Consider the following 11,251-nt stretch of genomic DNA (forward strand, 5'->3'; position numbering starts at 1 on the left):
GTGGCAATGTACATCTTTACATGATGTTTATAAGGAAACAAACAATGAATGACAGCTTACCATAGCTATTTATAGTTATTTATTAATGTATTTATTACCAGTTGCACATCTAGTTTGTAAAGGTTAGAGCCGTTGAATGTTACATATAGCCTTAAACAAACAAGCAAATCCAAGAGGGGCATTAAAGGTGAGCAGGTCAAGAAACAAGCAACAGATCCAACTAGGAACCAGCAAAAAAGAAAAGCAGATGAGATACAGGTTTGATTTCAGATGAAGGGGCCTGGGGGGAAGTGGGGATGTGTTAAAGGAGGGCAGAGAGGCAGACATTGTGATATTACAGGGATAAATAAACAAGTATTGAAATGAGTTGAATTGTGAGGTATCATACTCTTCACTTGTCCATGGCACATTGTTCTTTTCAATCCTTTGCATTGTCTACATTGTGGATTTGCACTCAGGTTTACATTTGATCATACATTTTGTCTATACGTATGACATGTGTACATTTTTTACATAATATATTATTTTAATCTTTGAATTCACCTTTTATTTATCTTTCCTAATTCTCATTTTTCACACAAAAAGTATTCCACACTGTATTTTACTCCATGTATTGCTTGTATATGTAATAAAGAAAACCTTTGAACTCTTGAATTACGACATATCATATTAATCCCTGACTTTCTTTTGGTGTCAGTGCAGACAGCTGGAACACACAGGCCATTCATAAAGTCACAAAGTGAACCATGAAACTGAAAGTGTTATATTTTGAATGTGTTTTATTTTTGTAAAGCATCCGGCTGCACTGTGTTCTTCCTGTATGTGATTACCTGCCTAGCTTGACACATACGCTGTCGATTCCCACTGAGATACATCAACCAGTGTGTCCCTGAGCAACACACTTAACCCCTAGTTGCTCCAGAGGCGTGCGACCTCTGACATATATAGCAAATGTAAGTCGCTTTGGATAAAAGCGTCAGCTAAATGACATATAATGTAATGTAAAATAAAAATAGCTGCGCTACGCTGCTATGCGCGACGCACGCGCCCGGTGTGTTTTGGCTTGTAACAGTTCTAGAGAACTGGACAGGTAAGAGGGGTGAGGTCTGTGCTAGCTTATTCTTTCTTATTCTTTGATCAGATATTCCCTGACTTAAATTAGGAGACCTGTCTAAGTTTAAACTGTATTTATTGAAGCACAGTTATTCATTTTCAACACATTTAGCAGTGTGAGAAAAGGTTCGAAACATGTTCATATACCCCTAAGTCCAATTAAAGTAAAGTAAACACAACTACTACTAGTTAGTATCAGCCTGTAAACTACTCACTATGTTTGAGTCTTTAAACAATATAAAGAGGTTGCTAAAAACCTTAAATTCCCAGGGAAATATATAAGGACATGACTTTAGTGTCCTAGGCGGAAGTTACAGCTTTGGTTCGGATTTGACAAAGATAGAAGGGCAGAAATGTTCATTTTTAAAATTGCTTACTTTGCTTGCTAACATCATCTAGTGGTAAAATAACAGTATTACATTGTGAAAAGTGCTTTGCATCACAACAGGCTGCCTTCTTACAGTCTATTTTGAAAACTGATGTCAATTTATCACATTTTAAAATATCAAAACAATAGGAAAAAAGAGGGAACATTGCAGTATAGGAATTATAAAGCAGCAAGAAAGTAATTTTGAGAACAGTATAGTTGCGTTTCAGTGATTCACTAAATGATCATAACCCTGGGGGGCAGGTATGCTATAACTATGAACTCACCCTAGACATTCATGTTGAATGATACGGGTAACTGCTTTCTTGCAGAGAGTAAGATGAAAAGATCGATAACACATCGATACATTTTCACTTGGACTGTCTTTTTTTATTTCAATGGAACTGTGCCAGTAGGGGTTGCTCCAGAAACTAAACGCTGGCGGCAGAATTCTAAGAAAAACAAGTTGTGAAACTAAATGGAAAAGTTGTGCTGCCATCAGCACATTAATATTTGCCCCTTTGGTCAGAACTGTTTGAGTTTATTTATTTCAATGAAACCACTGGGAAATGCCGACACTCTGGTTAACAATGAGTATTACAGTACATTGTAAGCGTTCTCACACAACAGGCATCAAATGTGAGCTATGTAGGACATGGATAAAATACCTTTTATTATGCTATTGTATTGTTCAGTGGCAACAATATGAACTGCTATTGCTCTAGAAACAAACCGCTTATGTTCTCTAGGAATGAACTCAAACCAGAGCAGAGAATAAAAGCACAAAACACATGGACCTGTGAAGCAGTATGCTACTGGTGCTGCAGTTCGGTACGGTTGTTTTCTGTGTGGTTGTTGTGGTTGAAGTGGTAGTTGTTGGCGGCAGTCTGGTTGAGGTTGACTTCAAACCTATGGACAAATAGAAAGTTGACTTGTGAGTCTATCAATCAACATTTTTGAATGAAGGACTGACATTAACTATGGTTTCTTCTTGTGTAAATCTTTCGTACCTTTTCATTGGTCAGGTGCATTGTTATTGTATCACCTACCAGTGCCTGGTAAATTCAGTCTTATTTGATTTTCATAAATGGTAACACTTTACAATAAGGTACACAAAAATGTAGGTAGTTACTGAGGAACAAATGAGTAACGAATGGTTAGTTAATGATTAGTTACTGATTGACTGTGATTCAAACACTAATGATTCGTTTTTGGTTTTCCAATATGTCTAATAGAATTTTCTCAATATTTTGCATGACATCGAACAGAATACAATAACAATACAGCCATTTGAGACCAAACATTACCTAGACATACATCTCTACCCACATACACAAACACACACACGCATACACATTTAATTTGCACAAAAATCAAACAGTCCTATATAGCAAGATAAAAATAAAACTTTTGTTGCCCACAACTTCCTTTTAAGTAATGCTTACATTTCCATCTCTGATGATCCACATATATGGTTCCCAGAGCTGAAAAAAATCTTTACTCTTGCCCTTAGCAATGTATGTCAGTCTTTCCAGACCAGAATCAGAATCAGAAATACTTTAATAATCCCAGGGGGAAATTATTTTTGTTACCACTCCAGGTATACAAACAACATATACAAACAACATATATTATCCAGACTTTTAACATATATAATAAAAACAAATATACAGTAATAATATATAAAATATGAAATGTACAATGTTAATGTGCAAATAGTGCAATAAAAAAGAGAAGTGACTGTCTATGTTAAGATGATTATAGTGCAATAAAAAAGAGAAGTGGTTGTCTATGTTTGAGATGAGATGATTACAGAGAGGGGGGGTGTGACTCTCTGAGGGAGGCGTTGTAAAGTTTAATGACCACAGGCAGGAAAGATTTCCTGTGGCACTCTGTGGTGCATCTGGGTGAGAGGAGTCTTCTGCTGAAGGTGCTCCTCTGCTGGGCCAGTGTGTCGTAAAGAGGGTGTGAGACATTATCCAAGATGGACTGAAGCCTGGACAGCATCCTCCTCTCAGCCACGGTCGTCAATGTGTCCAGCTCCTCCCCCACGACATCACCAGCCCTCCTGATCAGTTTGTTCAGTCTGTTGGTGTCTGCAACCTTCGTCCCACTGCCCCAGCATGTGACAGCGATCACATCATCAATATCCTCGTGTATATCAATTTTCCAAGCATTAACTTTATCTATTGTTGATTCTGTACAGTGTGCCACCAACATATTGCAGTATTTAGATACGTGGCCCTTCTCTCCCAAATTCCCAACAGTTATTTCCTCAAGTATTGATAAGGGCGGTATACACATTATCTGTTTAAATTTGGAAATAACTTCTTAATTGTAAATATTTAAAGAAATGTTTCACTAATGATTAGTTACTGGTAAACAGACTGGTAGCTACTGTAAAATGAATGAGTAACGAATGGTTAGCTAATCATTAGCTAACCATTCGTTACTCATTAAGCTAATCAATAGGGCTTGAATCCCAGTCAGTCAGTAACTAATCATTAATTAACCATTCGTTCCTCAGTAATTACTTACATTTTTGTGTACCTTATTGTTATTGTAAAGTGTTACCTCCCAAATAATTGGACGTTAAAGGGAATTAAATCAGTGTTATTTATTGGTATCAAATATTTTTGAGTCGTGCAATCATTTTTTACTGCCTTTTGTCAGATTTGGGGCTCTATGGCTGCTCCATAACGCTAACAAGATAGATTATAGGACTATGCAAATACCAAGTGTCGCATATAGGCCAACACACAACTCCTGCTGTCAGGGCGTTTTTAAAAACGCACTCAATTGTAGATGAGTGCAAACAGAGCCGAATCAGAGCTTTAGGTTAAAAAAAAAAGGACAAGTTTAAGTTTGAACTCACCTTCGACATCCACATTAAACGTCACAGTGGCAGTCCCCACATGGTTGCTGACAGAACAGGTGTACTGCCCTTTATCCGCAGACGTTACAGAGTCGATAGTGAGAACGCTGCCATTGGAGTAGGAATGGATAGGTGATTTCCACGTGTACAAGGGGCTGGGGTTTCCCACAGCCGAGCAGTTCAGTTGTAGAGAGTTTCCTTCTGCGACAGTGATTAGATCTGAATGTGATGACTTTAGTTGAGGCTTATCTGTGTGTGGATTAAGTGAGGAAGAGACACAACATGTCATTACAGTAACATGGGCACAATTTTGAAATTTAAACAGATTTTTCATTGATGTAGATATACAATACATTGTACTAGCTAACCCTTTCACATACCAGCAGTCATGCCCATTGCTAATGTAGCCTAAAAATATTGATTAGAGCGGCTTTACATAGCAGATCAAAATGCTTCTTCCATCATTGTAAAAGTTGCCAACATGACAATGAAGGGTGTCAAAGTGTGTTTATTTTTCTTGTCAGACTCACAGTGCACAGTGGCAGTGATGTTTTCTGACGTCACCACTGGAGGGAGCTGTGGTCCATCAGGTCCCAGTTTTAGCTTTGCTTCACACCAGAACCGGCCTCCATCATCTTCTTTACTGGGTGTGATGTTCAAAGAGAAGATCTCAGTCACTGGTTTCTTCTCTGTGTTGTTGGACTGCAGTTGACCCAGCGCTGTCTGTCCTCTGTAGAATGTCACAATGAGGTGGTCAACAGGAGCAACGTCCTGTACTGTACACTGCAGAGTGTACTGATGCCCCTCCAACATCGGCCCAGTGTGATTAACAAAGCTGATGGACACACTGTCTGGAGGCTCTGTGGAGGCAAACAGAGAGACATGCAGGCAAACATTAAGTAACAACAGGAAAGAATATAAACTACCTATATGTACCCATTTGCTTTATTACTCATTAAATCATCACTAACAACAGTTCTTTTGTGTTTACTTACGGTACACAGTTACATTCAGGGTGCTACAACACTGGTAAGCAGAATTGCTGTAATAGCAAATGGGAGATGGCTGCCATTCAGTCAGTCTTTTAACCGTCCATAAAATTGTGGTTCCGTTTATTGATGTGTCTCCAATATTTTTCTCCAGATCAGATTTGGTGCCGTTAACGAGGCAAGCATGCTGACATACAGAGCAGCTGGCAGAGGTTGGGTCACCATGCTTCACTACCAGTCTGGTTGGAGTGAACACAGGTTTATCTACACAGGTTTGACCTGTAACACAGACATTCAATTAGACAATATTGCTTTTAAACAGCTCGTTGTGGAATGAACAATCAGATGCACTTTGAAAGCACTTACAAATCTGTCCTTCCGTACAAAAACATTTCGAACATTCTAATATGATAAATATCAGCTGGTTAACATGGTTATATTGAGTTTAATTGTAATGATAAAATGTTTATCATTTTGAACATGTATACACCCTGAGAGCTACCAAAATGAGGATGAATACCTTTATACATTGGCATGTGTCGTGTCATGTCTTTAATGAGGAAAATGCTTCCGCCTGCATCTGTGTTATTGAATATATGAATGTTGAGGTATCTGATGTTAACTCTTAACTCAGTTTTGCTCTGATGGCGATGTGATCCTTTCTAGCAAGGTGCTTATGCCAGACGATAGCTATACAAATATCAATGAAGCTTGGTACACAACTTCATGGCTTGATCACTGCATATGCACATGACTCAGAGCTACTGTTGTATAGTATTTCTTGATATGTGCTTGTTTCTGATCAAATATTAATATAACTTCATTTGTTCAGCACAACAAAATACTAAGAATACAAATACAAAAGCATGAATGCCCTAAGGAATCACAAAAAAAGAAAAGTCAAACATGACCTAAAAATAAAGGCGCTGGACAGAAAATACAAAAACGTAATACAACACTTAGACAATTCTTTCATATTAAAGCATGTTGTGAATTGTAAATGTACATCTGAGTTTGTAAGACACGATTCAGTGTAGTTCAACCAGAACAGATAATTTTAGGAAATCATAATCCCATTTACAGGAAATAGTCTGCTAGGAATAATGGCATTTTTTTTAGGGGAAATACAGATTCACTTACCACAGATGGACATATGGAAGCTGTGCAGGAAACCCATCAAAGAAACAACCAGAAGAATGAAACGGAAAAACATTATTCCCAGTTATTTCTTTGTACAACAACTAACAAAAAACGTCGCCCAAAGATGGTCAGGAATTAAATGAGTCCACTCCGTTTTCTATTGTAGTCAAAGGATGTTGGCAGCGCAGCTTGTTTTCACACCACACATCCTCTCGAAGTTTTTTCATAGACATCCTTTCAGTCTTAAAAGTGAAAGTGTGGTAGTTTTTACATCACCTTCTAGATTCATTTCAAAGAGACTTTACATAATCAGAGTGCTAACTCTATTATCTTTACTCTACAGGTCTGTCACATCCACACACTAGAAAAATCTTGGTAACACTTTACAATAAGGTACACAAAAAATAGGTAGTTAATGATTAGTTAGTTTTTGAAAGAGTAACGAATGATTAGTTAATGTTTTTCAGAAGGGTAGTTACTGTTTTTGAAAGAGTAACGAATGATTAGTTACTGTTTTTTGAAAGAGTAACTAATCATTCATTACTCTTTCAAAAAACAGTAACTACCCTTCTGAAAAACAGTAACTAATCATTCGTTACTCTTTCAAAAACAGTAACTAATCATTCATTACTCTTTCAAAAACAGTAAGTAATCATTAACTACCTATTTTTTTGTGTACCTTATTGTAAAGTGTTACCGTTATGATCAAATAAAGAAAGCTACATTGTTTAAATTTTGTTCAATGTTTTCAGGACCACAAGCATATCCAAGCAATCTAAAAACAAATGTAGGTAGGCCTATTTAAATTTGGGTAACAGACCCTTAAAGCCAAAGGTTTTACTGTGTATATGTGTATTTGGCATGCCTATAGATTGACTTGCCATTCCGGGTAATTGCCCTAGTTTAGGACTATCACAGAACTACCAAGTTATCACATACAGATATATTAATCTATGCGCATAATATCGATAGGCCTATAGGTGCTCTACACACAAGGAACAAAAGTTTGGTACTTCAAAGTAGAGGAAGTATTTTGTGCATATATCATGTGGAAACAGTTTGGAGTGCAGAGCTTTAAGCCGACATTCCTCAACTTCCCGGTGATCTTTATCGCTCAGTTTCATGAGAGCCCTCCCATGAATACTGGGCACGGCACTCTACAATTCTCTTCTTATTTATCATTCACCAGGATGCTCATACCTATATATATTTAGATTTATTCATTTTAGGCCTTTATTTTGACAGGACAGCTGAAGACATGAAAGAGGGAGAGAGGGGAACAACACGCAGCAAAGGGCCGCAGGTTGAAGTCGACGAGGGTTCGACGCCAACATTCCTCAACTTCCCGGTGATCTTTATCGCTCAGTTTCATGAGAGCCCTCCCATGAATACTGGGCACGGCACTCTACAATTCTCTTATCCTTCACCAGTGCTCATACCCTAACAACTGCATAATATATGTGTGTTTTTATATATATATATATATATATACACATACATACATACACACACATACAACCGGTCAAAAGTTTGGGGTCACTTAGAAATTTCCATTCCACTCCATTATAGACAGAATACCAGCTGAAAAGAAACGCTTGAAATCCATGCTTTTTGGTCTAAACGTCATACCCAAATGAAAAGTGGTACAGCTCCCATATACTCTGACACTCTGGGGTGAGGCTGATATCACTGGAAAGGAAACACTCAAGTTTTTGTTACAAGTGTCAGGGTGATTCTCAGCCTTACTGACAGAGTTACAGAGGCTAGAATGGAGGTTTTTTATTTCCATCCAAGTCATACATCTGTAAAATGATTAAAATACACTCCTGTAAACACATCTGGTGAGATACAGACAGCACAAGGCCATAGCCACATGTCTCAGCTTACTACAGAAAGAATCCAGAAGCCAAAAGACTCAAACATGGATTTTCTATGATTTTGTTTCTACAGATATGTCTGTTTTTTTATTTCCATTTGAAAAGTGCAAAGAAAAAAGCCAAAAAAAAACTACAAAATACAACACTTCTCAAATACACAAACACCCACATCAATCACCTTTCCGATGATGTCAGGCTCACTCCAGAGTGTCAGAGTATATGGGAGCTGTACCACTTTTAATTTGGGTATGACATTTAGACCAAAAAGCATGGATTTCAGCCACTTCTGTCTACAACATTGGAGAATCCTTTTGCAATTATGTAAACACATAATGTAATCTGCTGCCCTGTTTAAAAAAAAAAAACAATGCAACTGATCTCAGCTGGTATTCTGTCTGGAATGGAAATTTCTAAGTGACCCCAAACTTTTGACCGGTAGTGTATGTATGTACACAGACATACATACATACACGTGCTGGTCATATAATTAGAATATCATTAAAAAGTTGATTTATTTCAGTAATTCCATTCAAAAAGTGAAATTGGTATATTATCTTCATTCATCACACACAGAGTGATATATTTCCAAATGTTAATTTCTTTTAATTGTGATGATTATAACTGACAATGAAAATCCCAAATTCAGTATCTCAGAAAATTAGAACATTACTTATGACCAATACAAAAAAGGATTTTTAGAGATGTTGGCCAACTGAAAAGTATGAACATGAAAAGTATGAGCATGTACAGCACTCAATACTTAGTTGGGGCTCCTTTTGCCTGAATTACTGCAGCAATGCGGCGTGGCATGGAGTCGATCAGTCTGTGGCACTGCTCAGGTGTTATGAGAGCCCAGGTCGCTCTGATAGTGGCCTTCAGCTCTTCTGCATTGTTGGGTCTGGCGCATCGCATCGTCCTCTTCACAATACCCCATAGACTTTCTATGGGGTTAAGGTCAGGCGAGTTTGCTGGCCAATTAAGAACAGGGATACCATGGTCCTTAAACCAGGTACTGGTAGCTTTGGCACTTTGTGCAGGTGCCAAATCCTGTTGGAAAATGAAATCTGCAGCTCCATAAAGTTGGTCAGCAGCAGGAATCATGAAGTGCTCTAAAACTTCCTGGTAGACGGCTGCGTTGTCCCTGGACCTCAGAAAACACAGCGGACCAACACCAGCAGATGACATGGCACCCCAAACCATCACTGACTGTGGAAACTTTACACTGGACTTCAAGCAACGTGGATTCTGTGCCTCTCCTCTCTTCCTCCAGACTCTGGGACCTTGATTTCCAAAGGAAATGCAAAATGTACTTTCATCAGCGAACATAACTTTGGACCACTCAGCAGCAGTCCAGTCCTTTTTGTCTTTAGCCCAGGCGAGACGCTTCTGACGCTGTGTCTTGTTCAGGAGTGGCTTGACACAAGGAATGCGACAGCTGAAACCCATGTCTTGCTTACGTCTGTGCGTGGTGGTTCTTGAAGCACTGACTCCAGCTGCAGTCCACTCCTTGTGAATCTCCCCCCACATTTTTTAATGGGTTTTGTTTCACAATCCTCTCCGGTGCAGTTATCCCTATTGCTTGTACACTTTTTTCTACCACATCTTTTCCTTCCCTTCGCCTCTCTATCAATGTGCTTGGACACAGAGCTCTGTGAACAGCCAGCCTCTTTAGCAATGAGCTTTTTGTGTCTTGCCCTCCTTGTCCAAGGTGTCAATGGTCGTCTTTTGGACAGCTGTCAAGTCAGCAGTCTTCCCCATGATTGTGTAGCCTACAGAACTAGACTGAGAGACCATTTAAAGGCCTTTGCAGGTGTTTTGAGTTAATCAGCTGATTAGAGTGTGGCACCAGGTGTCTTCAATATTCAACCTTGTCACAATATTCTAATTTTCTGAGATACTGAATTTGGGGTTTTCATTAGTTGTCAGTTCTAATCATCAAAAGTAAAAGAAATAAACACTTGAAATATATCAGTCTGTGTGGAATGAATGTATACATTATACAAGTTTCACTTTTTGAATGGAATTACTGAAATAAATCAACTTTTTTCATGATATTCTAATTATATGACCAGCACCTGTGTGTATATATATATATATATATATACATACATACACACACACACACAGTTGTGTTCAAAATAATAGCAGTCCAACATCACTAACCTCATAAATCAAATCTTTTGGTAGAAGTGATATTTCTACATGGCAAATAATTGACTAGTAAGTGTTGTAGAGTCATAGAAAACCAACAGTCATGACATGCATGCTGCTCATTCTGTGTAATTGAATCTGTAATTGAAAGGGGCATGTTCAAAATAATAGCAGCGTTGTGTTCAATTAGTGAGGTTATTGATTCTGTGAAGAAACAGGTGTCAATTATGGCCCATATTTAAGGAAGGAAGGAAGCAAATGTTGTGCATGCTGGTTACAATGCATTTCACACTGAAATACTAAGCAAAATGGGGCGTTCCAGACATTGCGCTGAGGAACAGCGGACTTGATTAAAAAGTTGATTGGAGAGGGGAAAATTATAGGCTGCTCAGCCAAAATGATTTCAAATGCCTTGAAATGGCATCCAAAGCCTGAACGACGTGGGAAAAAAACAGTCAACTACCATACGAATGGATCGAAGAATAGCCAAAATGGCAAATGCTCAACCAATGATCAGCGCCAGGAAAATCAAAAAAGACTTAAAGTTACCTGTGAGTACGGTTACGATCAGAAGAAGGCTACGTGAAGCAAAGCTATCAGCTAGAAGCCCCCGCAAAGTCCCATTGCTGAAAAAAAGACATACTGAATAGATTGAAATTTGCCAAAGGACACATTGACTGGCCAAAGGAGAAGTGGGGCAACATTCTGGGGACTGATGAGAGCAAAATTGGAGCAAACA

General features: G+C 38.4%; 1 protein-coding gene across 3 annotated transcripts; it reads right to left on the reverse strand.

Annotated features, from left to right (window-relative positions):
* Positions 1-64: 64 nt before the first annotated feature.
* LOC144534095 (cell adhesion molecule 4-like) lies at positions 65-6,841 on the reverse strand. 3 transcript variants are annotated; one of them, XM_078275800.1, is made up of 5 exons: positions 6,485-6,836; positions 5,351-5,623; positions 4,886-5,215; positions 4,356-4,604; positions 65-2,389 (listed from the first exon to the last, which is right to left on the reverse strand). In XM_078275800.1, exons 1-5 carry the CDS (start codon positions 6,555-6,557, stop codon positions 2,238-2,240), a joined length of 1,077 nt encoding a protein of 358 aa, XP_078131926.1. In that variant the 5' UTR covers positions 6,558-6,836; the 3' UTR covers positions 65-2,237. The 3 variants fall into 3 exon arrangements, with proteins under 3 accessions (XP_078131926.1, XP_078131944.1, XP_078131936.1); XM_078275810.1 differs by lacking the exon at positions 65-2,389 and adding an exon at positions 3,023-3,593 and having other exon boundaries at positions 6,485-6,841; XM_078275818.1 differs by lacking the exon at positions 5,351-5,623.
* Positions 6,842-11,251: the final 4,410 nt, after the last annotated feature.

Source organism: Sander vitreus, chromosome 2 (assembly GCF_031162955.1).
Source record: "Sander vitreus isolate 19-12246 chromosome 2, sanVit1, whole genome shotgun sequence".
Taxonomy (NCBI): Eukaryota; Metazoa; Chordata; class Actinopteri; order Perciformes; family Percidae; genus Sander; species Sander vitreus.

Excerpts from the sequence above, each read along its gene's own strand:
- LOC144534095 (XM_078275800.1), bottom strand. The coding sequence starts at position 6,557 with ATGTTTTTCCGTTTCATTCTTCTGGTTGTTTCTTTGATGGGTTTCCTG. Across the intron at positions 5,624-6,484 it reads CTTCCATATGTCCATCTGTG|GTCAAACCTGTGTAGATAAA; the intron begins GTAAGTGAATCT and ends TCTGTGTTACAG. Across the intron at positions 5,216-5,350 it reads CCTGAATGTAACTGTGTACC|AGCCTCCAGACAGTGTGTCC; the intron begins GTAAGTAAACAC and ends TTGCCTCCACAG.